Consider the following 26,613-nt stretch of genomic DNA (forward strand, 5'->3'; position numbering starts at 1 on the left):
CGGCTTCAAAAAATGCCGAGATTGTGGGAAAAAGATGTCGCTGACTGACTCTCACAGAGTTTGTCTGTGGTGTTTGAGAGCTGAACACCATTGTTCGGAATGCGAGGACTGTATGTCCATGACAGCTAAGGCCCTGAAGGAGCGTAGGGGGAAGCTGGAGAAAGGTAAGACTTTTAAAGCTTCTTCTTCGTCGACGAAGTCGAGACACTCGTCTCCTCGTCACCATTCGCGCTCCAGGTCTTGGAGTGGGTCCCATCACTCCTCGAGATCGAAACACTCGAAGAGGAGACGTTGAAGATCCCCTTCTCCGTCTTCCTTTTCCTCTGTTTCGCCAAAAAGAATCCCTTGCCCCACGAAACATAGTTCCCGGGCTGAATGGGAGGAATTCCGCAAAAATATGATGAGCGTCTTCGAGAAAGCAGCCTTGACCCCCTCGAAGACTGCCGAGAGCGATGCTCTGGTCGAAAGACCCGAAGGTCAAAAACGCCGCGAGTGGCAGTACCAGGCGAAGGAAACCTCTCGAGCGCGTCTCGAACCCTCGAGTAGGACTATGACCTCCAACCCTTCCTGGAAGGTTCCGTTGACGCCGTCGACGAGGGTTCCGTCGACGCCGAGGTCGGTGTCTTCAACGCCATTGTCGAAGGGACCTTCGACACACGGGTCTGTCGACTCGACGCCAGCTTCGACACCGGCGTCGACGCCAAGAAAAGTCACGGTTACGACACACCCAGTGACTATCCCCAGGTCCTCGACGTCGATAGCTTCGAGATTGTCGAGTAGAATTCCAATTCTGTCGAGGTCTTCGAGGCCTCCGCCTTTGTTTTCGACGCCACGCTCGAAGCCTTCGACGTCGGCGTCGACGACATCGACGTTTTCGAGGCCGATAATGACAAGTTCGGCACCCTCTGCCTTGGAAATGGGATTTACTCCCTTTGAGTTCAGAACAATTGAGAACTATGTCCTCAATTTTGGAAGAGGGAGAATTGTCTGAACAGGAAGACACATTTGAGTTGCAGGGACCTGTAACCCCAATTAGAGAGGAATTTTCCTCTGAAGAACGCAGGTTAAAGAATCTTCATGATTCCTTACATGAGGCAAGTGGGTTAGACACTTCCCCTGAGGTGGAATTTGCTAGGCCAGACCCGGGGGAGCATGCTGAAACCCCCTATAGAGCCTTAATGGCCAGGATCACAGAGTTCATGGGGTGGTCTGCACCTTCACAATCTTTCCAACAAGATGACCTCACGGATATTCTTGACAAAGGCCAACAGGAGGATCCTGTGGTACCTTTTCATAAAGCTCTTCAGAAGAAGATCATGACAAACTGGGAAACCCCAGATGTCGTACCAGCAGTAAATAAAAAACTGTCTACAAAGTACAGGGTATCTTCTACAGACCCGGAGTTTTTGTCTAAACACCCATCCCCAGAAAGTCTGGTGGTACAGGCAGCATCCTCTACCGATGTCAAGACGGCTTATCCTACCGTCCCACAGGACAGGGACGATAAAAAATATGATGCTATGGCAAAGAAAGTCTTTTCAGCATGTAGCATGGCGTTAAAATCTGTTAATGCTACCTGCACCCTTGCTAGGTTCAGCCATACACTTTGGGAGTGTGCTTCTACAGCGGCTGACTGCATCCCGGAGGGAGAAGAAAGGGATGCGTTCCTGAACATTATACAGGACGGTAAAGACGCTATGTGCGAATCCCTCCAGACGGGCATTGAATCGGCTGACAGTATCAGCAGAGCAATGGCGGCAAGTACATCAACCAGGAGATTCGCTTGGTTGAGAAAGTCTGGTTTTGCCCCAGATGTGCAAGCCAGGCTCTTGAACATGCCATTCGATGGCTCTTCTTTGTTCGGGAAAAAGGCGGATGACAGTTTAGAGAAACTGCAAACTTCAAAAGCAGCAGCTAAATCCCTAGGAGCTGCAATCCGTCAGACTCCTTTTCGTCCCACAGGAACCTCTGCGAGGGGCAAGTCCTTTCGCTTCTACTCCGCATTCGGAAGAGGTAGAGGACGTCCGGTTCAAAGGGGACAAAGAAGAGCTACCCGAGGTGGACGGGGTAGATATTCAAAAGCCGCAGCAACAGCAGGTGCCTCTTTACCATCGGCATCTGCATCAGCCACCCCAAAACCACTCTGAGGACTTCCCTCACAGGACACCTGTAGGAGGCAGGTTGACTCAACATCTGGCGGTATGGCAGGCTATCACGTCAGATGCTTGGGCATTGGAAACAGTTGCCCAAGGTTACTGCCTGCCTTTCCTACGTATACCTCAGAGTCATCCACCGGGGATCAGCGCTCAGAAAGCTCCAGACCGCTCCTCTCGCAGGAAATTTTGGACCTGCTAGAGAAAGGTGCCATAGAACCGGTACCTGTAGCGGAGAGGAACAAGGGCTGGTACTCCCCTTACTTTCTCATTCCAAAGAAAGACGGAGGACTGAGACCCATCTTGGACTTGCGAGAATTGAACAAATTCCTCAGAAAAGACAAATTCAAGATGGTCACTCTTTCTCAGATCCTCCAGGCCCTTCAGTTCCAGGACTGGTTGGTCTCTCTGGACCTTCAGGACGCTTATTTCCATGTGCCTATCCATCTCAAACACAGGAAATACCTGAGGTTCGCAATTGGCAGCTCTCACTCTCAATTTCGAGTGCTGCCATTTGGGCTGACCTCCGCCCCGAGGGTCTTCACCAAGTTAATGTCGGTAGTGGCGGCAAGTCTAAGGAGGGAAGGGATTCACGTCTACCCCTACCTGGACGATTGGTTGATCAGGGCTGTTTCTTCAGAACAAGTTCAGATCCAGCTAAATCACGTGTGCCACTTCTTTCACAGACTGGGCTTCTCCCTCAATTTAAAGAAGTCACAAATGATACCATTGCAGAGACTCCAGTTCATAGGAGCGATCCTGGACACATCCCTGGGAAAAGCCTCGCCACCAGAGGTGAGGGCTCAAGATATTCTACAGATGGTTACCAAGTTCCAACATGCCCAACGTCTCCCAGCCTTTGACTTTTTGAGGTTGCTAGGCCTCATGGCATCCTGCATTTTCCTAGTGCCAGAGGCTCGCCTGAGAATGAGATCCCTCCAGTGGGCACTGAGGACTCAGTGGTCACAATTCTCAGGGAGAATGACAGATCTTCTTCAGGTTCCCGGCAGGGTGGGTCGAGACCTTCAGTGGTGGGCCTGTCAGGAGAACATTCTGAAAGGAGAACAGTTTTGGCAACCCTGGCCGGAGATAACAGTAGTCACGGATGCCTCACTCACGGGGTGGGGAGCCCACGCCAACGACTTGACCATCAGCGGTCGTTGGTCTCCATCGGCGTCCAGACTACGTATCAACCTGTTAGAGCTGAGAGCCATCAGACTTGCGCTGAAGGCGTTCCTGCCAGCTGTACAAGGGAAGAACGTCCTGATAATGACGGACAATACGGTGGCCATGCATTACCTCAACAAAAGAGGAGGCGTAGGATCACTACCCCTGTGCAGAGAGGCGATGCAGCTCTGGTTTTGGGCAATCCAAGAAGGAATCTCTCTATCGGCAGTTCACCTAGCCGGAGAGAAGAACTTGACAGCGGACGCTCTGAGCAGGCAGAGCACAGTCTCCCACGAGTGGGAACTAGCTCAGGAAGTCCTTCAAGAGATCTTCGCCCTTTGGGGAACCCCTCAGGTAGATCTGTTCACCACCAGCCTAAACAGGAAATGCGACCTGTTCTGCTCAAGGGAATTTCCCCCGAGAGGAGCTCTGGGAGACGCGTTCATAGTGGACTGGGAGTTTCCGCTTCTGTACGCGTTCCCACCGGTCCCTGTCATTCCTCAAATGATTAGGAGGTTGAGAAGATTCCGGAGAACCATGATCCTAATTGCCCCGGATTGGGCCAGGAGAACGTGGTACCCGGACCTTCTAGACTTGTCCATCTGCCCTCCAATTCAACTTCCACTCAGAGAGAACCTACTCTCACAGAAGGGAGGTCAGGTTCTCAATCCAGACATCAAAACCCTCAACCTTCATGCTTGGCTTCTGAAAGGCTGAGGTACAAGGATTGGGACCTCCCTGATGATGTTATGGAGGTGTTGCTTTCGGCAAGGAGGCCAGCAACAAAGTCTTTATACCGCTGCCGTTGGAACAGATTTTGCAGCTGGTGTAGAGGACAGAATATCGACCCTTTTTCATGTGGTACACCAATGGTTTTGTCCTTCCTACTATATTTGGCAAATTCAGGCCTTCAAGTTGGCACCATTAAGGGCTATCTCGCAGCGCTATCCATCTTTAAGTGCACTGCGGAAGAACCATCCTTTTTCAAATTACCCTTGGTTATACAGTTTCTAAAGGGGTTAACCAATGTTTATCCCCCAAGACCATTCCAAGTTCCCCTATGGGATTTAAGCTTAGTACTAACTTTCCTGATGGGCACACCTTTCGAACCTCTCCATTCTTTTGTTAAGATTCCTTACCCTTAAAACTGTTTTATTAATAGCACTTACATCTGCTAGAAGGGTGAGCGAATTACAAGCTCTTTCTTGTAAACCCCCTCACACAATATTTCACAAAGACAAAGTTGTCCTACAAGTGAAGCCTAATTTCCTCCCAAAGGTGGTTTCTGAATTCTATATCACTCAGAAGATTACCCTACCATCTTTCTATCCTCCTCCTCACCCGGGGAAAGAGGAAGAGAGGTTACACAGGCTAGACCCTAGGAGGGCTTTAAGTTTTTACATCAGTAGACTAGCCAGGATAAGACAGGCAGACCAGCTGTTTGTAGGTTACGCAGGTCACAAGATGGGGTTACCAATAACTAAGCAGACCATTTCCAGATGGATCATTCTAGCCATTCTGGAATGTTATAAAAAAGCAGGGAAAGAGCCCCCTCAAAACCTTAGGGCTCATTCGACCAGAGGTATTGCAGCTTCATTGGCCCTCAAAAGAGGCATGCCGGTTAAAGACATCTGTGCGGCCGCTACATGGTCGTCTGTCCATACCTTTACACGTTTTTACAATTTGGATTCCTCCTCCAGTCAAGAGACTAGGTTTGGAAGGGCTGTACTGCATTCTATTCATCAATAGAAGACAGCGTGAAGTCAGTACTCCCTCCTCCAATAATAGAATACTGCTATGGGAGCCTATCTAAGATGAGGAATACGTCGGAGGACACAATCCCTTCGAAGAACAAGTTACTTCTTACCTTGTAACGTTCTTTCGACGGGATGTTCCTCCGACGTATTCCTCATCGACCCTCCCATCCATCCCCGAAGTTCTACTTCCCTTGTTGTTGCAGTTTACGCTCCTTCAGGGTGATTAGTTTAGTCCAGAAAGTATTATTGTGGGCTACAAAACTGAACTGAGCAACGGACGCTGCGCGCGGCCTTTATAGGCAGGATGACGTCGACGTCGATATGGCGGCTGTCGAGGGACATCGACTCGGACGTCGTCGACGCGCAGCGCCCTCTAGAGAGAGAAAAAATTTTCCGAGGCCAGCAGAGCTGGAAGGAGATATCTAAGATGAGGAATACGTCGGAGGAACATCCCGTCGAAAGAACGTTACAAGGTAAGAAGTAACTTGTTCTCTGTCGGCAGCCCATCGGTCTGGGACAGAGAATGTTGTCTTGGATGTCCCGAGCAGACCTTTGTCAGTCTGGAAGTCCTGGACAGCCAGAAATTGCTTCAGTGAAATCCTCCATCAGGTGGATCTGAGGGAGGGGGATTGATTGTAGAGGGGAACCACAATCTCTGTGTTCCATTTTATTCAGGAGACTGAGATGGTTCAGGTCAACTTTCATCCTGAACACTCCAGACTGGGATCAGAGAACGTGGTTCCTGATTTTCTTGACGTGTCCATCTCGCCCTCCTAGTGCCTTCCTGCGAGAGTGGACTTGCTTTCTCGGTTATAGGATAGGGTGCTCAATCCAAGCCTGACCAGACTTAGCCTTCATGCGTAGCTCATGAGAGGCTGAGCTACAAGATAAGACCTCTGTGAAAAGGAGCAATTGTCTACGAGATTGTAATTGTTTATTTGTATAGTGCTGCTACACAAGTGAAGTGCTTCAAGGCGGGAAGGGAGCAAGGGAAAAACAGTTGTCAATCTTAGGCCTTGAAGTTTCCGAATGATCTAACACAAAAGAAAATAGCATACTAGGCCTGATGGCCTTTTACCTAGTGCGAGTGCATAAAGTGTAACGGGCACAACCAGATTTGGGAGGGGGAGACAAAGGGAGGTGACAAGATAGAACTTACTAGGCCTAATAAATTCAGGTCATGCAAGTGTACAGATGGAGGAGCAGGGTAGGGGGAGGGGGAAACAGGTGCGCCCAGTCCAGCAGGGCCCAGGCTTTAGTACAGAGATGTTACCTCTCTCAGGAGGCCATGAGGCAAGTACAAAGACTTGCAGCGGAGCCTGGGACCTGTGAGGCTCTGGAGATCAGCCAGGCGACCAGTCAGCAAAAAGTGAGCAGATTTAGGGGATAGATGGAGGAGTGAGGCTGAAGAGTGGGATGGTGGAGGTTAGCAAGGGAGAGGGGGAGAGGAAGAGATAAGGAAGGTCTTGAGTTTCCGGAATTTAAGGAGTTCTGGCTCAAGGCAGAGAGAGGCAGGGAGGCTGTTCCAGAGGGAGGCACCTGCAGAGGATAAAGATCTACCCCCAAATCCCTGTTTGGCAAAACGGCTCACACGCAGAGAGTTGGAGGAGGCCGAACGGAGGGCTCTAGAAGGAGAGTATTTAGGAAAGAGAGCGTTGTAGATAGTGCGGGCCCTGGCCCCAGAAAGCCTTGTGGAGTATGTAGAGGTTCTTGAACTTGACCCTAGCAGCCACGGAGAGCCAGTGAAGGGTTTCTGCGCCGGGAGAGATGCGGTCCCTGGGCTTGAGGCCAAGGATAAATAAGTCTTGTGGTTCTGTTCTGGATGAGTTGTAGTGTGCGGAGAGTAGAAGTAGGTAGATTGAGAAAGAGGCTTCTGCAGTAGTCCAGCCTAGAGAGAACCAGGGCTCTGGAGCCAGTGGGACTTTGGGAGAAGGTGAGAACAGGTAGAGCACCTCTGAAGAGGTGCAGCTGGTAGTGCGACTTTTTAGAGATGTCCGAGATATGAGAGGAGAAGGCTAGAGTGGAGTCAAAAATGGCCCCAAGGTTTTTTGCCTCACTGGCAGGTGAGGGCACATGGCCAAAGGAGGCCGGCCAGTGGGAAATTGGGAAAGCAGGGCAGGGCTCCCAATGAGGACGATCTCTGTCTTACTGGCACTGAGGCAGAGGTAGTTAGCAGCACACCAAGACTGAATTGCGGACAGTCAGGAATGAGCGAGGAGGAGGAAGAGGCCAAAGGTAGCCTGAAGGAGAGCTGTGTGTCAGCCGCAAAACACTGAAAGTTAGAGGTGAAGATGGAGATCAAGTGGGCCAGATTGCCATTTAGACGCTGAAGAACCACAGGGATAGGTTAGATCCTTGCAGAGAGTGATATAGGAGAGAAAGAACCCAAGTTCCACCTGGGAAGGATTTAGAGAGATGGGAGGCAATCCACGTGAGGGCCAGATCTGTGATGCCTAGGGTATCACAGAGACCGGAGATCAGGATGTTGTGGTTAACAGTGTTGAAGGCAGAAGAGAGATCGAGAAGAAAAGAACCGAAGGAGAGTTAGAGTCAAGATTTGAGAGCAGGTTTTCATGGATGAACAGAAGAGCAGTTTCTGTGCCTCTGGATGCTCTAAAGCCAGACTGATGATCATGGAGACAACCAACAGATTCCGTATGGAGGGTCAGCTGAGAGATGGCAAATTTCTCCAGGAGTTTGCCCAGGAAAGAAGTGATAGAGATCGGGCGATAGTTTGCCGGGATAGAAGGGTCAGCAGAGGTTTTTTTTAGCAGAGGATGCACAAGAGAGTGCTTGGGAGAAGTGGGGGAAAACTCCATTGGCGAAAGAGGTTGCAGAGGTCGACCAATGCTGGAGCAAGAGAGTCAATGTTGTCCTTGATGGTTTTAGGAGGGCAAGGGTCAACCTGTTTGGAGGAGACTTTCATGGACCGGACTGGTCTAGAGACCTCCTCAGGTGTGACAGGGTAGAGGGAGGAGGCAGAGGGGGGGGGTATCTGAGAAAAGAAAAGTGGGTGCAGGCGAAGGTGGTGTGGGGGAGAGAGAGAGGATAGGATGTCCTGTGTTTTGGCAGTGAAATGGGCAGCCAGGGCCGAGCAAAGGGCCTGGGTGGGTGCAGTAGAATATGAGGCTGCAATAGGATTGGCCAATTCCTTGTAGACTTTGAAGAGTTCAGCTGTGTTGTTGGATGTCGTTGAGATGTAGGCTTGAAAAAAAGACTCTCTTCTTGGAGCAAATGCAGAGTTTATATTGCCTTTGAAGAACGCGGCAGGCCACTTTGTCAGATTGTACACCAGAAGGTCCCCATTTTCGTTCTGCTGCTCTGCATTTTCATTTAAGGGCAGCCAGCTCGGAGTTGTACCAAGAGTTGCACTTTTTGGAAGGCTTTCGACAGACCCCCATGACAGGGGCAAGAAAGTCAAGAGTGTTGGAGATGGGGAGGTGAAAGTTTTGAGAGAGATGTGTCAGGGTGGGAGTCAGCCGCAGGAGTAGGAGGGGGGAAGGTGGAGACAAAGGCAGCCACTGTCACACTTTTCATGGATCGGATTACCTTGCAGTGAAGGGAGTACCGGTGCTAGCGGACAAGAGAGCTTCACGTGGGAAGAGAGAAGAGCATGATCAGTCCAGGAGAGTGAGGTAATGAGAGGAATAAAAACATCTATAGTTTGGCCAGCGGTGTGCATCAGGCTAGAAGGTAGACTGGAGAGAGAAAGAGAGTTGCATAGGTTGTGAAGGGACCTGAGGAGTCAGAGAATCAAGATGGATGTTTAGATCACCCAGAAGGAGGAGTTGGGAGGAGGAGGAAAGGAGAGAAGAGGCTAGGTCAGCCCATTCAGAGAGAAAGAGGGTGGGTTGGCCGGGCAGCCGATAGAAGGTGGCCAGGGTGAGAGAGGAGACGGGAGAGAGAGAGCCTGCAGACCAGAAATTCAAAAGAAGAGTAGATCTGAGTGGGAATGATGGAACAGGGATCCACTCCGGAAAGATCAAGTCTACTCCCCCTCCTGGTCTGTTAGGCCTGAGCGCAGAGAGGATTGTTTGACCTTCAGAGAGAAGTGTCAAAACTCGTGACAAGAGTTGTCCTTGAACCATGTCTCAGTAAGGGCTAGGACATCCAGATCAAGGAATTCAAGGAGGTGGCAGATAAGTGGAGTGCTTGATAGCGGAGCAAGAGTTAAGCATGGCAATGTGGTGCAGCTTGCTGTTTTTGAAGGACTTATGAGGGGGGGTACAGGGGATAGTGGTCCTCCCAGTGAGCAGCGAGAGTGCCTGAGAGACAGAGGTAGGAAGGGGAAGAAGAGCCGAGGATGACAAGTATGTCGGTGAGGGTAGTGTAGGCAAGGGAGCCAGGACCATACCAGAAGGCAAGTGAGCCAGTGCAGGAGGGACCACAGGGCCCACGGGAGCCCCAGATGCAGAGGCAGTGGGTGGCAAGGGCACCAGAGAGGTGGAGGCTGATATGGTTGTCAGAGCTGTGCGAGTGGGCAAGAGAGCCTGTACCATTACAAGCGCCAAGGGAGCAGTTATTATAGTGGCAGTGAGGTTAGGTGGGAGCAGCTGGCAAGGAAGCCCGGGCGTCCGTAGAAGCACGTGGCAAGGGAGCCCGTGAGGAGGGAAGTGGAAAGTTGATAAGGCGAGGCAGAAGCCAATCAAAAAGTAAGAGGTTGGGTAGAGGTCCTTGTACCAGGATGGTATCATTTCGATAGACCTTTATGATGACCCTGGTGGTGGAGAATAAGGCAAGAAGGACCTCCCAGAGGGTGCCACCATTATTTTATGAGGAAGAGTAAGGAGAGAGTAGAGCAACCAAGAGTCCATAGGTCGGGAGAAGAGACGACAAAGAGGATGTCAGTAAGAGTCTCTTTGGCGGAAGCACTAACATAGGCGTCAGCAATGGGCAGGCCTGGGTTGGAGCCCTGTGGGTCCTTCTTGAGTTTCTTCCTGCCAGACCTAGTGATAGGTAAAGGGTAGGAGCTAGATAAGCAGTTGGGGAAGATGGGAGAGATGGAAAGTGCCATAGAGAGGGGAACAAAGTGGAAGCAGAGCAGCTGAGGTGCATGTGAGGCAAGTAGGCAAGGGAAGGGAGTAGGCGAACAAAGGGACACAACAGGACTGGGAAGAAACAGTGGGAACTGCAGAGGGTGGGGGAACAGCAAACAACCAGAACAGCGGGAAAGGGAGTAACCAGTCAGCATAGTACAAGGAAAAAGTAAGATGAGCACACACCTAAATCCAATTTTTAAAAATGGGGGCACAACACAGCGAAATTCAAATTCATGAACATTTATTCAAACAACTTTTTAATGTACTCTTGATTTCATATAATTGACACAAATCATTCCTGTCACTTTAATATACAATAGTCAAAATGTATCTAAATACGGCATTATAACACAAACCCCTGATATAACCTACAACAAAATATGTACAAATCAACATCATGATGCACACTCGCGTACACTACATTCACACACAAACTCATATATTTCCATGTCCAGACTTATATCAATAGGCCAGCTTAAGTCCTTTACATAATTTAATATAGGTGGCATAATTGTTCTGCCCTTCCCAATGTGATTAGTTGATAAACGACGTATTTATAAACAAAACATCTCATCACTGTGAGAGCCATTTGTATAACCTGACTTGTCTGACTTCTGTTAAAGATTTTCTGTATCCCTTGGCCTAAAGAGATATTCAGATTCTTACTGTTAAGAGTACTTTTATGCTATTTCGTGCTTAGGAGGACTACCGAAGATGGCTTCTTCTACTCTCCCTACTGTTTTGCACTTTTTGAGAGGGTAGACTAAACAGTTTCTACCATTGATGTTCCACCATTGGATTTGAATCATGTTGTAAAATTTGTAATCACTGGTACATCTCACACTTTGCTCATGGTGCGCTGCAACTCTGATTCAATTTTAGGTAATGACTGATTTTCCATGCAATGTACCCCACTTTAATTAAATCACAATTTCAGTTGTATAGTGTGAATTGCACGACCTAGATCTTGTAGCCTGAATCTTAATGCCAAGATCGTATAACCTCAACCTTTTAACCAATCTTACAGTCAGATTATTGTTGCCAACTCGGGTTTCTCCTCTGGGCTGCAGCCTTTTTTATCACAATATTGGCAGGATCTGCAGGTGAGCACTGTGGGCCTGGTCTCTCGCCCCACCACCACAACTCTCGACCTCACCGAAACACTTTTCACTCTCTTGTTTCTGTGGACTTTTTATACCATTACTTCCATTTATTTTCCTTCTCCCACCTCCCCATTGGTGCTGTACCTCACCTGACTCTATGGGCCTATGTAACGCTGTTCTTTTCCCCGGTGCAAGATCATCGTACTGCTTGGTTTCAAAAGCCCCTTTTAGGCCCACCCCATTCTCGTGTGTGTCTTTTTGTGCAGTCTGTGTAGTCTGATGTTCCATTCTCTTTTCGGCCTAGTAAGTTATATCTTATGCAGGTTCGATGGAGGCTGGTGTGCACCGTATTTCCTCGGTCTGACACGTATTCAGCATCTATCTGCTTGTTGCTTTCTGGTTAATGCGGTCCTACAAGCAATGCAAGAAAGCTCTGGCCAGACAAGAGGCTTTAAGTCATTGAGTGATCATCAATATTATCAGGCATGACCCAACTCTCACACCCCCACCTCTCTGGTAGCGTTCTCTCTGGCATACACCGTGGTAGGCCCCCTACCCCAGTTTGATTGGGCAAGGTCCCTGTCCTCCCTTTCCCCCTATTGACAGGATCAAGCCCCTGAAACTGTCACATTAGACTGCTGAACTTAGTCTGAAATCCTTGCCAGTACCAATGACAGCCGTCCAAAGGTGCACATGCAGGGTGCACACAAGAGATAGTACGTCTAGTTATCTGGTTGGAGTGGACATTTAAACTATCATGTGCCTACTTGTTTCATTGTGAACACTTTAAAAAATAATCTGTCCCTCCGCCAATTGGAAGCACTTACAGTAGTTGGAGGGATGGTGAGAAGTGAGGATCTAAGGATTTACTGCAGTTAAAATGCTGGTGATTATTTCTAGATTGTAAATTGTGTGTGGTGTTGGCCTGCCCTTCAACTGACAGAACTGATTTATATATTACTTTTCAGGGCCGAAAACTGTTTCACAGCCTGGAAATATCTGAACGACTTAAATTGATCCTTACATTAGGTTGGTAACAGAGTGGCAATCATTGAAAAGATGAATGATCTTTTTGCTGGGTGTTTTATTTCTTACCAGCATATTAATATGTTGTTGCAGGCTGTGTGGATGACATTGTAACAGTACTTGCTGAAGAACATGGATGTGTGGACATTATCAAGGTATGTGATCGTCATTGCTCCTCTTTACGGTATATCTGGTCTTTATGTGAATGTAGGAATTTTGGTATTATAAGGGAGGCATGGTATTACAAGTATGACACTGACCCAAACGTTACAAGTTTCAAAACCTTTATTATATTCTTGGGGTGTGGAAAGACTCCTATGTTGCCCTATAGCTATGATGGGAGTAGTCTCTACCATCAAATAATAAAGAGAAAACAGTCCTAATTAGTCTGTCAAATCAAAATGGCTCAGACTAACAAAACCTAATGCCTGTCCTAGCACTTATACAAAAAAGGGGAATGTGTATGCAAAGAAAAGTCAATGTTATACCTTAAAGGATCAATGTGGCTGAGTCAGCTCTCCTCCTCACATTGGACAGCACGGAGTAAGGCGGCCCCCGTAAACAGGATGACCCACTCTGGCGCAGGTTATCAAAAAAATGCAGTTGAAAACGTGGGGCCAGGCCCGCTTGGCCTTCCACATTAAAGTCAGTTATTCCAGCTTTCCAAAAGTTCATTCACAGTTCAAAAAAGTTCACGTAGGCCTCCCCCAGTAGGCCTCCCTCAGTCGGGCTCAGACCTTTCAATCAAAAAGTATCTGATTCAACGTAGATCACCCTTAGCCAGGCTCAAGCTACATTCTCATTCTTTAGGGGTTCTCTTCCCCTAACTTATTTAATGTTTCTGGTCTTCCTCAGCCAGACTCGGACCTTTCACTGATGTCGAAGACTTGCGAATGTGCGAGGCCTTTACAATAGACCTCCGCAGGACCACTTCGACTTTCACTTCAGCTTTCCCTTAATGTTATTTGCTGCAATGTCTCTTGGTATTGGTAGTTCTATACCTCAATCAGAAAAGTTCAAAGAAGGGGCGCTGTTGAGCAGCCAAGCAAGATGGCCGCCTGAACGAGGAGCTCCAGCCTCGTAATATCCGTAATCCAAATCAATCCATTTGTGCCCGTTTCAATGAAGAACTGATGCCAGCAGTGCATTAATAAATGATAGAGCAAAGGTTGCATTCACACTGCACACAAAATAAAAAATGTTATGTTTCTGGGAATGTATAATTCAGAAATTCTTATTGTTTTTTATTTGCACCAACCCAAATGAATAGTCATGCGGCTTATGGTTCTCTGCCCTGCTAAACTGTCTTTTGGTTTGTGTTACCTCAATGGAAACATTACTTTGATGTGGTTTTAAAACTCATTTGTATATGATCTGTTCAGCCTCGGGGGAAGAGCACATAGCTCGAAACATGTGTCAGGCTGACCTACAATCAATTAAATACATGCAACTTACGCATGTACTTTTGTGATTTGTGTGCAGTGTGAATGCAACCTTTGCTCTATACCTTACAAATTGTGGCAAGCTTGTCAGGTGACCCACACCTTGCATTTACCCATAGCCGAATTAACTTCTAACATAACAGTACAAGCGCTCAGGTTTTCAAATTTCTCTTTCTGCCAAACTATCTCGGTCTTACATTAATAAATGATCCAAGCAGCTGGGGGATCATTTTAGTACAGATCTGGAACACTCGTAAGGAGCGGTGAGATGCTGAAATTATGATGCTGCCAGCGGCTATATTACGCGGAATAGTGAGTGGCTGCAGGGCGCGCACCCTTGGGGACCGCTCAACATTACTCTTCTGGAGAAGCGGCTGCGGGCCCATCCACTATTAATCCCTATGATGGGCATGGCAGCTGAGACAACCCGATCGCTATAGACCCTACGAAACCAAGTGGCAGGGACCGGCAGCTGGCAGGTCTGTCTACGCACTCCCTGGCGTGGAAGGAGAGTGCGCAGCGTGTGGTGGTCCGACCACAGGCGGTGTCGGAAGTGCGGCTGTGGCGGCTGCCAGTGATCCTGAGGAAACCGGAGACATTTCCTGACAACCCCCCACCGGCAGATGCTCTGAGGCACTCGTGGCCGGCAGCGGACTGCTAGGCCCACAAGAAGCTACACAGACGCCAGTGACTGCCTAGGCCAGGTCAGAGACGCAAGGTGTGGAGCGCTGGGGACTCGAACTCTGAAGCTACTGGGATCGGGATCAGCGAGTATACTGCTGCGCACACGGATCCAGAGACATGGTACACTGAACCAATAAGTAACTGATCCTACGGACACAGCCTTGGGCCATACACCGGATGGTGGCAGCAACCTGCTAAGAAAGAAAATCCATACGATGTGGCGAGCACACTGTGAACGGTGAAATTTGACCCAGACCAGATCACCGGAGGTGTGGTGACGGTGCAGGATCGCCTGGAGCGGCTGACACACATCCAGCCCTACAACACGCTCTGATAAACCCGGACCCAAGTAAGGAGGCGTGGTGCAGCTGTTTTCACCCACGCAGGAGGCCCTGGGCTACATGAGGAGCAGGGTCGCCCTGGGAGTGTGCACAAAGGCGTGTGTGGATGATCCACTGCCAACGGCGGGCGGGCCACATCAACAGTGCCTTATCGGTGTGAGCCTGCTACACCACTCACCTCTCCCGGCCTGTATGGGTGGTTATGCTCCCCCCTGCGGATGCAGGGACGGTGCACCATACAACGCGAAGCGGCTCGACACAGAACCGAGGTTAGTAAGTCCTGGCCCAGAAACTGACCACCCAACCTTGCGCTTAAATGTAGTTCATATACAGTGCTGGGCTTGACAGGTGCCCAGAGTAGTTACAAACAGACCCGTGCTGGAAGGGCACAATTGAATTAGCAAGACTGGACACAAACTGCCAATAAATTCAGTGTGGGAAGGCTGGTGACAAAATAAGACTCCCGACACCTGCCGGGACTGCTGAGGTGTGTGCGGCTGGCACCCATAGGCATGTACTGGCGATAAGAAATGGTGGTGAATTCAACTACACTAGCCATTGAGGCCATGGTGGAGAGGCACCCTTAAGACGCAGTGTGCCTGTCAGCGTTCCCGCTCCATGAAAGCGGTTGGGCTCCCAGGGCGCAGGTGACTAATTTGGAAGCCGGACTCGGGGCACTCGCACTGAGCAGTCCAGTTCTGAGACCACGTGCATGGTGCTACATATCGCCCAAGCAACAGAGGATCCGCCCTGGTGCCCTATTTATCACCCATCATCACATAATGGAGAACATCCTCATAGCTTCCTTGATGGCCGCATTCGCCCAGTAGAACTTTGGCTTGCCACGAGAGCCCATCAGACTCCGATCTTGCCACGGTAGCTCCTCAGGTTGGATTAGGTTGACCTGACACTGATGATAATCTGAATAGCACTTGACTAGGAGGGAGAAGGAAAAGAGCACTACAAAGGGGAACTATATAACAGTGCAAGAGACAGCTGCCGGCAAGTCTCCCCTAATTGAACACCGGACAGATACTAAGTTGGAGTCAACATGGCAAAGGGATCCGGGTCAAAAAAAAAAAAAGCCCAATGGACACATACACAAGCAGCACTGCTAGTATCTCGAACCCTGTTGAGGCTCCAACTGAAAATGAACAAGCCTCTGCGTCCCACACTACCAGGGACGATCGCCTCCTTGCTGCTATGCAGAATGGCTTCATGGCAGTGAACGTGAAGCTAGATGATATTGTCTCGACCATTGGGTCCCTGAAATCTAAGCTGGAAAAGGAAGGGGCTTGCATCACGGAAGTAGAAAAAAGCGTTAGCGAAACGGAAGATAAAGTTACAAAACATGATCGTGACATCTCACATATGCAACATGAGTTCAGCAAAGTCCGGAATAAACCTGACGACCTAGAATGGCGATCTTGACGTGATAACATTTGGATAGTCGGGATCCCGGAGGCTGCCTGAAAAGGCCCGATGGAACAAGCTGTAGAAAGCCTGTTAAAAACACTAGTTTTTCACAATACTTCCTGGTGGAAAGGGCACACCGGGTCTTGGCCCCTGTCCCCAAACCAGGGGCTCCCCCACATACTACCCTGGCTAAACTACTCAACTTTCGGGACAGGGATTTAATCCTGCGCTTGCCAAGGGAAAAAGGGGTGTTGCGCTACGAATCTTCAGATATACGTATATATCCTGACTTCGCCGCCAATGTACTAAGTGCAAGTCATATGATCCAGTCAAAGAATGACTACGTGTCCGGCAAGTACAATATGTGCTACTATTCCCAGCCAAGCTCTGCACACAATACGGAGGAAGGGCTCACTTCTTTGAGGATCCTGATGAAGCAACAGCATATATTGAGTCCATGATCTCTATACCGCTACCGAGAAGAGATCGCGATGGCGGGGAAGTCCCCTGCAGGCAGCAACGAGCCAGACAACATGGACAGTGATTGACCAACTTCAGTGGATTATGCCTTAACTGCACGATGATTATGGGCACCGGTAATTCAAGCTTCGGGGCTGGCGGCAAGAAGGCAGCCATCTGAGTAGCACCACAGACTGCACAGTGCACCCCAAGGGATATATAAAAATGTAGTATTGTGTTATGGGTTCCTTCGTCAAGTTGAGGGTGATGTGGGAGGGGGGATGGGAAGAGGTTAATGTCAATTGCGAATGGTTGGATTTCATAGGTTTATTTTCAAAAGTTGATATTCTTGAATTAGAAAAACAGTGCAGACTGCTCCTCGACCACACAATACAGACACATCCTATGTTTAGCCCTGCAAAGACTGGTCCTCAGCTGAACATACTTCAGTCATGTTAGGATCTAACATTACATTTCTGTTATGGAATATCCGTGGGCTCAACCACCCTATTAAGGCGCAGAAAGTTGCTGCATACATGAACCAGCAGGCTCCTAAAGTGGTGATGCTACAGGAGACGCATTCCACGGGGATCCTTAATGATTAATTTGCTAAGGCGTGGTGTCCTACACTACTCGACACAATCCCGGGGGGTAATGACACCCATACATCAATCCATAACGTTCCAGGAAACCAAGCGCAGCATAGACCCACAGGGCAGATATGTAATTCTGTGGGGCGAACTATCAGGTGCCACCACGACTCTGATAAACACATATTGCCCAAATGTTGACGACCCTGAGTTCTATGGCCAGATCTTGGATATCCTTCTGGGGAATCCCCACACACATGTTATCTGGAGAGGGGACTTTAACCTGATATTAGACTGTGTCATGGACAGATCCAGACCTACACAGCGGGAACTAACCAATGCAGGCCGGATGCTGCTAAACATGATGAAACATCTTGACTTAGTGGATGCATGGGAAGGGCGAAACCCAAGCATACGTGAATACACATACTAAACAGTCCACGACGCACACTCGAGAATAGATCACTGGCTGATTCCTACTTCATATTTGACACAAGTAGAAGAGTTTAGGATCCTCCCCTGCACAATTTCAGATCATTCCCCCATCATTATGACACTGAAATGGAGCAGACAGACCGCCCCACTGTCCACTTTGGCGTATACCCCCTACATGTCTTACATACCCAATTTTCCTGGAGACGTTGCACAGCAGTGCGGTGGAATTTTTCCCAAGGAATGTCGGGACTGTGCAGCACCATAGCACGGTCTGGGAAGCCTTCAAAGTTTGGGTCAGGGGGAAGACTTCTCCATGGCTTCAGGAGCATTAAAGGAAACTAGACGAGAACTGGGAAGGGTGGAAATGGACCTTAAAAACTAGAAGTCGAATATGGCAACACACAGGATTGTGCCCTACTTGGTTGCATTAAGGGGAATATCCTAAAGTTCAAGAAGCTTGCAGACAGGGAGGTCCAAATACTCTATTATCCTGTACGAGCGAGAAGGTACGACGAGGCTGATAGACCGGGATGCCAACTGGCGAACACGGTCAAAAGTGAGAAAGGGGTGCCGCATATTACTGGAATATTGAGTTCCACCGGAACTACCCTCAATACCCCGGAAGCAGTAAATAACGAATTTTGTAGGTTTTATGAATCCTGGTATTCGAAATCAGACGGCTGCTCAGCTGTAGAGCTGGAAGCCTACTTGGATGAGATACTGCTTACGGTGCTCCCAGTTGAGTCCCAACAGGCCATTAATCAGCTGCTGACCACTGAAGTGATAACTGATACCATTAAATCGCTTTCGGTCTGGCAAGGCACCTGGTCCTGGTGGACTGGGTATCGAATTTTATAAGGAGCTGTGCTCTGCACTTGCTCCCAACTTACTGCAAATATGTGAGGAGTCACTACAATCTGGCAGACTTCCCCCATCCCTCTCAGAAGCAGTGATTACAGTTACATGTGTTAAAATCGCGGCAAAAATGGCATTGGGCACAAAATATCACGGCAAAAAGGCTGTGATTTTGCCGCCGCAATCCATGTAAAGGATGCGGGGGATACACCAGCAACCCCCGGACCCATTATACCATTTAAGGGGAGCGGGGGACAACCCCCGAAACCCCCGTTCCCCTTAAATGGTGTGTGTGTGTGTTTGTTTGTTTTAGTATTTATTATGCGCACCAGACCCTGGAGTATAAGGGCGCAAAAGGTAAGAAGATGTACAGCTTAGATGTGTAATGGGGTACACCTTTAACGGGTCAAACCACAGCATTTTTGCCACAATTTTTTGTACAGGTGACATTTTTGCCGCAATTTCATCATTGTATACCGTAATTACAGTATTACTGAAACCAAATAGACCTGCTGCTGACATGGGGTCATATAGGCCATTGTCCCTGATCAACTCAGACACAAAAATCTTTGCCAAACTGCAAGCCTCTCGACTCCTCCCACACATGACACACACTCTGCACTCTGATCAATCGGGGTTTATTTCTGGGTGATCAACAGCATTCAATTTACAGAGACTGTTTGGTATTATCTCACAACTCAACCCGAACGCACAAGCAGTGGCAGCCTCACTGGACGCCGAGAAAGCTTTTGACTCTGTCTCATGGCAGTTCCTGTTCTCTGTGCTATGGCGAATGGGACTGGGAGAATTATTTATCCAGTGTGTCCGCTTGTTATATGCCTTCCTGGCTTGCCCGCTATCCCTATTGTTGTTCGCACTCATCATAGAGCCCCTGGCATGCATCTTGCGACTCGACGCATACATCAAGGCTTGCATACAACAGGACAAACGCAAATCATACCACTCTACGCCGATGATTCGTTGCTATACATAAGAAACCCAGCTACGAACCTCAACCCAGTTTTGGACGAAGTATGCAAATTCGCTATTTACTCGGGATATCAATGAAGCCAAATCAGAGCAGTTTCCTCTGAACGCAGCTACCACTCCCCCACCTGAACTAGCAGGACTTCGATGGGTCCAGGACAAACTCGAGTACCTGGGCATAGTGGTTACACGCCAACATCGCTCACTATTAATTGAAAACCACAAAAGTATATACAAATACTAGAAGACAAATTGAACCTGTGGGTCAGGCTTCCAATCTTCCTTTACGATAGGCTGTCCCTTCTAAAAATGATTGTGGTCCCCAAATTATTATACTACTTCACTAATATTCCGGCTTGGCCAGGACATGCATTTTTTGATAAGCTACGGTCACTGGCAGTGGGATTCATATGGTGCTCTGGAACTCTGCGAATGTGATGGGAAGCCATGACCAGACCATATGAATAGGGGGGTGGGTACAAGCCCCAGACTTCAAGTTGTACTATGAAGTAGCACAAGCACAGTTCGTCAGATATTGGTATTCCCCAAACAATCGGCCCCTACATATTAACTTGGAGGAATACAGTGCATCCCCGTAGAGCCTCCGTACTATAGTCCTGGCCATTCGACATGTAGATGCCTGCACGTTCGATCCGGTCCACACAACCGTAAACGCCTGGGCCAGAATATTCAAGAGACTGAGAGTCTCCGCACCCTACGTCTGGGAAATCCGGCTTTTGTTTTTGCCAGGACTCACCCCCTACCCCACCCCGCCCCAACATATGATAATGCCATTCAGAGGGGGTGGGACCTTGATGACACACTAACACTGAACAACCTCTTTCCCGAGGGCTCTTTTGTTACACACACAGATTTCTCCGAAAAATTGGGCGTTAGCTCCATTAAATCACTACAATACTATAGAATAAGAGCAGCGACCAGGGGGCGCTGGCCGTTGTTCCCTAATGAACCCGAGTAGTGCAAAGTGCTGGGCATGGTGGTCACAAGCGGTAACCCCAGAGGGCTGGTTTCTAGACTATATAAGAAATGCCAAGAAGCACAGAATCAATCCCAGAGCGCTAGAGAGAGGTGGGAGGCAGATCTGGGCATTCCGTTGGACGAAGCTCAGTGGTTCCGATGGTGTCGCTTGGCCAAGGAGGTACCACTCAACGCTAGACACAGACTCCTACAATTTAAGATACTCAACAGGTTGCATTACACCCCCACAAAAATTGCTAGGTTCGCCCCCAAGGCATATGGTGGCTGCATCAAATGCAGCGCAAACGTGGCTGATCCACATCATATGTACTGGAGCTGCCCTCGGGTAGCCCGGTTTTGGCAGGAGGTCGCTAACTGTCTACAAGAATGCCCGGATGTCCCCCCTCTGCTGTCACTCCCAAAATACTTGTTTGGGGATATAGGGAAGGTAACTGTTAAATTGCAACACCTTTATAGCCTTGGGTGTTTGATGACCAAATCATTTATATTGCTTAAATGGAAGTCGAAAAGGTTGCTCCGGACATTAAAATGTGGATTAGAGAAATGACATATGCCAATGAGTGCGAGGAGGCCTATGTTTCACTTCTAATACCAAGCTGCAGGCCTAAAGACATTTGGTAGCCTTTCCAGGAATACTTAAGCAAACAATGAACTGTCCAGTGAAAACCATGCAAAAGTGAATGTATTAAAATATACTGCTCGAATACTTGCATGTCTGGGCACTAAAGCCCCTAAATGATATAAATTCTCTAATGTTGTTGAAGTCTGTATTTTAGGATGTATGTCATGCACTACATTAAAATAAAGAAAAAAAAAAGAAAAGTTCAAAGAAATCTTCCTCTTCAAGCAATCACCTTTTAACTTCCCCTTTAGCCGGGGTTAATCTTAACCATTGCACATTTCAGAGTTTGTTCACTTTGCTACTTTATAACAAGACATCAAACATTTATCAGAGACTTTCGAGTGGGCTATTTTATTTCGCCGGACTACTCCGCTACTCTGTATCCCTGTCCTCATAGTTATCTGTAACTTAAAAGTTCATTACCAGTTTGCTTTCTTTCGCGTCTCATCAGCACGTGCGCAACCTGTAATCGTGCGATACGCTGGTGCGGCTTCAATCTTTTCTTGACACAAACCGGTCTTTCTTTTCTCTCGCTAACTCGCCGGTTGTGTTTCTTGTCTTTGCAGCTTTGATTCATGAGTCAAGGTTGATACCTCAGGCTTGGCCTCGCCTCCCTAACTGTTGTTCACCCGGGAGGGTCCCTGGCATCCTTGAAACACAATGCAGGCTTCTTCTTGTCTGGGATTTGGCTTACTCCGCGTATCCTTCACGGTTTCCCAGAGGTAGCGACCTGCAGAGATCTTCAGGGTTTTCTTACCCCTCGTTCTGGTCCCTCGATCGGTCGACCTGTTCCAGTGGTTTTGCCTTCGCCCCGGAAGATCTGCTCCTTCTCGTGTCTCACCTTGCTCAGAGTGTCTCCTTGTTCGACCTATTGTCAATATGGGGGGGAGCTAATGGGTATCAGATGAAGGTAATTAAGGTCAAATAATGACTGTGCCTGACCTGATTAACGGGACATGTTCGATGAGCTATTTAAGGGTTAAGCATCTTTACTTTCAGTCGCCCTCTTCCTCGGCCCAGTGTTTATGTAGAAAGGGGTGGGCGGTTGAGACATTGGAGAAATCTAAAGAATAGGATGGGGCACGGGAAAGGGAGGGTACCGTGTCTCACCATTGGTTGCCATAACCCCGACTCCCAAAGATCCCCCCCACCCAGGTGATGCTACCACACTCCTCCACCCCCAAGGTCTGGATCCAAAGGCGATGGCCGTACCCTGCCCACCTGAGAGCGAGAGATCCCAGCGGACTAGCAAGTGAGGCACCCTCTGGTGTCTCACAGTAGTGATGTTGATGGGAGCAGGTGTGATATTTTGATATGTGGCTTGGTTTCCGCATTCAACTATTGTACATTGTAGTTCAAGTTTTAATGTATACTGGTTTTCATTGTCTTTCGGTGTTGCTGATTTTGTTCCACCTTCCTGTGTTCACTTTCAAAGAAATTGATGACCGTGTCCAAACAAGTCAACACAAATGAGTCCACCACTTCTCTCATATCCTTCCACATGTACTAAATCCAAGTCAAGACATTAACTGACAAAATATCAAACACATTGTAAATAGAATTGTAATGCCATATTAATGGTTGTAATTTTATCACTTATTTATACTGCGCATTTGTTGTGCTTTTTTGCTTTTTCAACCTGTAGGTGGGTGGTAGCCACACATACCAATATACCTCACAGCCATAGCCATAGTTCTGTTACATTCACTCCATTAGGGTTTGTGTTGCTTTTGTAATATTAAACATTCATACTTCTCAGGAGAATCATATCCTTGTGGTTCCCCAACCAAATTGTGTTTGTAACACAAACACCCGTAGTTCAGCAGTGACATCTGGAATATATTATTTCCCTTCCGAATAGCAGTTGGCACTGTCAATGCATCCCAATTCGTAGTGGGAATGTTAATTACTAAATTCCTTTCCTGATTGCAGTGTTTTTTGCTGCACTGAAATACCAAGCAAAACAGCCAACGTGTGGCTGAGGAACAATATATTCGATTCCCCTGTTACTGCATTCTGCAGCTTGGTAGCGGCAATACTATATTTAACATTTCCATGCAGAATTACATTGAGACATAGTGGTCTACATTATTTGTTGAGGGTTTGCATTGCACCACATACAGAACATATTTATTTAGAGCGCTGGGGAGAGAATGAAGGCAGGAGACAATTAGTGGCTAAGGAAAACAATTATCAGGGAGCGAGGGGAAGGGGAAAGGGTAGTCTTATTTCTCAGCATTATATAAATCTTGTTCCAGTTGCCAAAACAAATATCCAAGACCAGTGCCTGGTAGTATAAAATATAGATTAAGGGATATCTTAAGGTAGGGATTTAATACTGATGTTGAGAGAATTCTATAGGAACCAATCAGTAATTGGCAACTGTGATGAAGCCCCCTGCCTGGTTCTTATTTATTTGAAAATGTATAAAGTGCAACTAAGGCCCAAGGGTGTCTAATACTGGTGTCAGCGGTAACATAAGAACATTACCTACTCTAAATGATACCGTTATTGAATTAAAACAATTAAAACAAATGACTTTTAAGTGCCCTATGGAAGAAGAGATTCTCCCGAACACCAGAACCACCGTTTTATTTCCATTCAGCTTTAGCCAATTTGCCGACATTCTGTTACCTATTTTATCCAAACAGTTACAAAGTTTTCGGAGGGGAGGGGTTCTGTTTGGGGGGAGTCCAGCCGAAACACTAACTGTGTCATCGGCATAGGTATCAAAGAGGACTCCTGACTCAGCAATTAGATTAGATGCCCATACAAATTAAAAAGAAGAGGGGACAAGGCTGACTCTTGTGGAACCCCACAAGCCAAACCAGATGTAGGAGTGACAGGCTTGAAAAGAAATAGTCGGGGAACGCCCTTAGAGAAATGACTCGAAACATGCCGGAAGGGGCCCGGCAATACCGGTTTGCTCCATACGGGTCAGTAGGATGGCATAATCCACAGTATCGAATGCCGTGGAGAGGTCCAGGAGAATTAGCACTCCGGCCCCTCTGCGGTCCTGGAGCAAAGCTAAATCATCCAGCAGCAAAATCATGACTGATTCTGTACCCATTGTAGGACGAAAACCAGATTGAAATGGGTGCAGACAGTGATTTGTTTACAAGAATTTCGAAAACTGTGGAGTAATTACGGCTTCCATGAGTTTCTTGAAGTGAAGGGTGGGTTGCTGCTGTCGGTTAAGTGATCCTGGGCCTGGGGACGGTAATGCAGGAATCCCCTAGATTTCCCACATACTCCCCAGTCGAATGGCAATCGCTTGTCTCTATGAGAAAACCTGTGACAAAGGCCTTATAAGGGAACCTCACGAACGGACTGTGTCTCTTAAACATGCCCTCCCATTCCCCTCATCTGTATTCCCCAAATTGGGCATGGTGTAGAAGCATCAGAATCATGGATCAGAATAGACATGCCTGCTCCATCTGAAACTGGGAGATTGTATTGGGAGAAGCAAGTCAGAGAGAGTCTTAATCAATATGTGTGAGAACGCGTACATGAATCCTTTGACTTACTAAGTTCTACCCACAAGAGGGTGGTGTGAGGGAGAGTTGTAGAGTGTGCAGCTCTGCTGCAGCAATATTTTGCCATTCAGATGCGGCGTGAAATTCCAAGATGGCTGACTGCCTCCATAACGGCTTGATGTGCTGCTCTGCCTAAAGTGGGCGGGGAAGCCACCATCAAACATTTACATAGAACATTGACCTGTTCTATGTTAGGACCCGAAATCATACACACCTCAACATAGTACAAGGACTATACTGAGCGGCGTTGTCAGGCCCCTATTGAAGGTACCAGTATGGTCAGAAAGGTGAGGGTGTTTATGATATGGCATTTAAAACGCACCTATACACAAGTGTTTCAAGGCGCAACGAGGCAAGGTGGAAACAAAAGGGACAAATGACGACGATCCTACTAGGCCCGGTGTCATTCAGATTGCGCAAGTGCATGGGAGGGGGGAAAGGGGAAAAGTGTGAGGGGGGGAAGGGAAAGGGGGAAGTGCAGTACAAGTGGTTGTAGAATAAATAAGATAATAAAACAGGCAGATGGTGGCAAGTGCAGAGTAAGTGCAGACATAAGTGCTAGTAGGGGGACTGTAGGGAGACATAAACAGTCCCTAGGTGCAAGGGTTGCCAGGGAGGCAGGGCATGTGTGCAGCTGGTGGTGCTTGCGCTCGAAATCAGACAGGGTGGCCAGGTAGATTTGACCAGTGCAGTTTTCAGCCAGGAATTCAGCAGGGGAGAGAGGGAGAGAAAGCAGAAGCAAAGAGGAAGTTATTGAGGTGCTTACGGAACCGGGGATGGTTCTCCTCAATTTCAGGAAGGCTGTTCCAGAGGGAGGCCCCTGCCGAAGAGAGAGATCTACCACCAACTCTTTGCTTAGAGAAGCGACTGAACCTGAGGTATTTGGAGGCAGAAAGAGTGGTGGAGCAGTGCAGGAGCAGAAAGAGTCAAGGGGAGAGGAGGCAGAGCTGAAGAAAGGAGGCTAGAGAGGAGGAGGAAGACAATCGAGAGTAGGTAGTAATAGCCGAGGATGAAGGGGAGGCTACTAAGAAGGGTGGAGTCGACCAATTGAGAAGAAAAAAAGAGGTGGAGGATAAACAAAAGGTTGGAGAAGAAAAGCGTAAAGTTGAGGAGGTTTAGGGAGACAACAGGAGAAGAGAAGTCAAAGAAAAATGGAGGAGGTTGGAAAAAAGGGAAAGGGAAAGGAGGAGGAGGTGAGATGCATACAAATAGGGGCTGAAAGAGAGAGCGTGGCTGAGCATGCACGTTGTATGTCTTGTGGGATGCAGTTATACGCATGTGGCAGAGCGCTGCAGTGTCCTAGAATCAAGTAGAAAGAAGAGGAGGAGGAGGAGGAGGTGTTATCTTAAATCTGTTCCAGATTCCCTAGGTTAGAAGTAGGTGACCATCTCAAGTGGCCAAGTCACTGGTCAAAGCTCTTGGAGCTTTGGTGGCTGCAGCCTTCCTCCTGCTAATGCCTGTGAACCTGGTAGAAGGGACTCCCTGGAGTCCAAGAGAACAGGAAGACAAGCAACAGACCAAATTAGTAACCCAGAAAGAAGTGCAAGGACACTTCAACCCCCCAGGCTGTGAGTGACTGAGAAACTGTCAGTTGCTTCTTGGAGGGAGCCCCGGGTTGAGTGAATTTTTGTTGAAACCAGAGTCCTTTTTTATGAAACATTTTACAAGATTTTGCCTTGTTGAATCTCATGGAGAAGCCATCCCACTGTTATGTTGCCATTTGTTTAGTTTTCCCATTCCTACATTTATCCCAATAAACCTATATTTTTTCAAACCTGCAATTTTGCAGTGTGCACCTCATTGATTGCCAGTCACTGTTGGGCACCGCCTAGTCATTTTGTTAAGTTAGGACTGTTGGCAGGGGATCAGGTAGTTATATAGGTCTAAAGTTGGGGCTTCTGAATGTGTCAAGAAATCTAGGTGCAGATTCCTTATTAGTAGCTTACATTGTGGGGCCTCACCACCCCCCTGCTCCGCCCCCGCAACCACTGTCGAAATACAG

At 48.0% G+C, this 26,613-nt stretch overlaps 1 protein-coding gene across 11 annotated transcripts in view; it reads left to right on the forward strand.

Moving 5' to 3' along the window:
* Positions 1 to 26,613, forward strand: part of TBCK (TBC1 domain containing kinase) — a 2,754,978-nt gene that overhangs the window by 778,942 nt on the left and 1,949,423 nt on the right. For all 11 annotated transcript variants that reach the window (XM_069630931.1, XM_069630933.1, XM_069630936.1 and 8 more), the window contains 2 exons: positions 12,188 to 12,248; positions 12,339 to 12,400. In XM_069630931.1, the coding sequence (XP_069487032.1) occupies positions 12,188 to 12,248; positions 12,339 to 12,400 (123 nt within the window). The remainder of the gene's footprint in view (positions 1 to 12,187; positions 12,249 to 12,338; positions 12,401 to 26,613) is intronic.

This window comes from Ambystoma mexicanum, chromosome 6q (genome assembly GCF_040938575.1).
Source record: "Ambystoma mexicanum isolate Mex_15411 chromosome 6q, UKY_AmexF1_1, whole genome shotgun sequence".
NCBI classification, from domain to species: Eukaryota; Metazoa; Chordata; class Amphibia; order Caudata; family Ambystomatidae; genus Ambystoma; species Ambystoma mexicanum.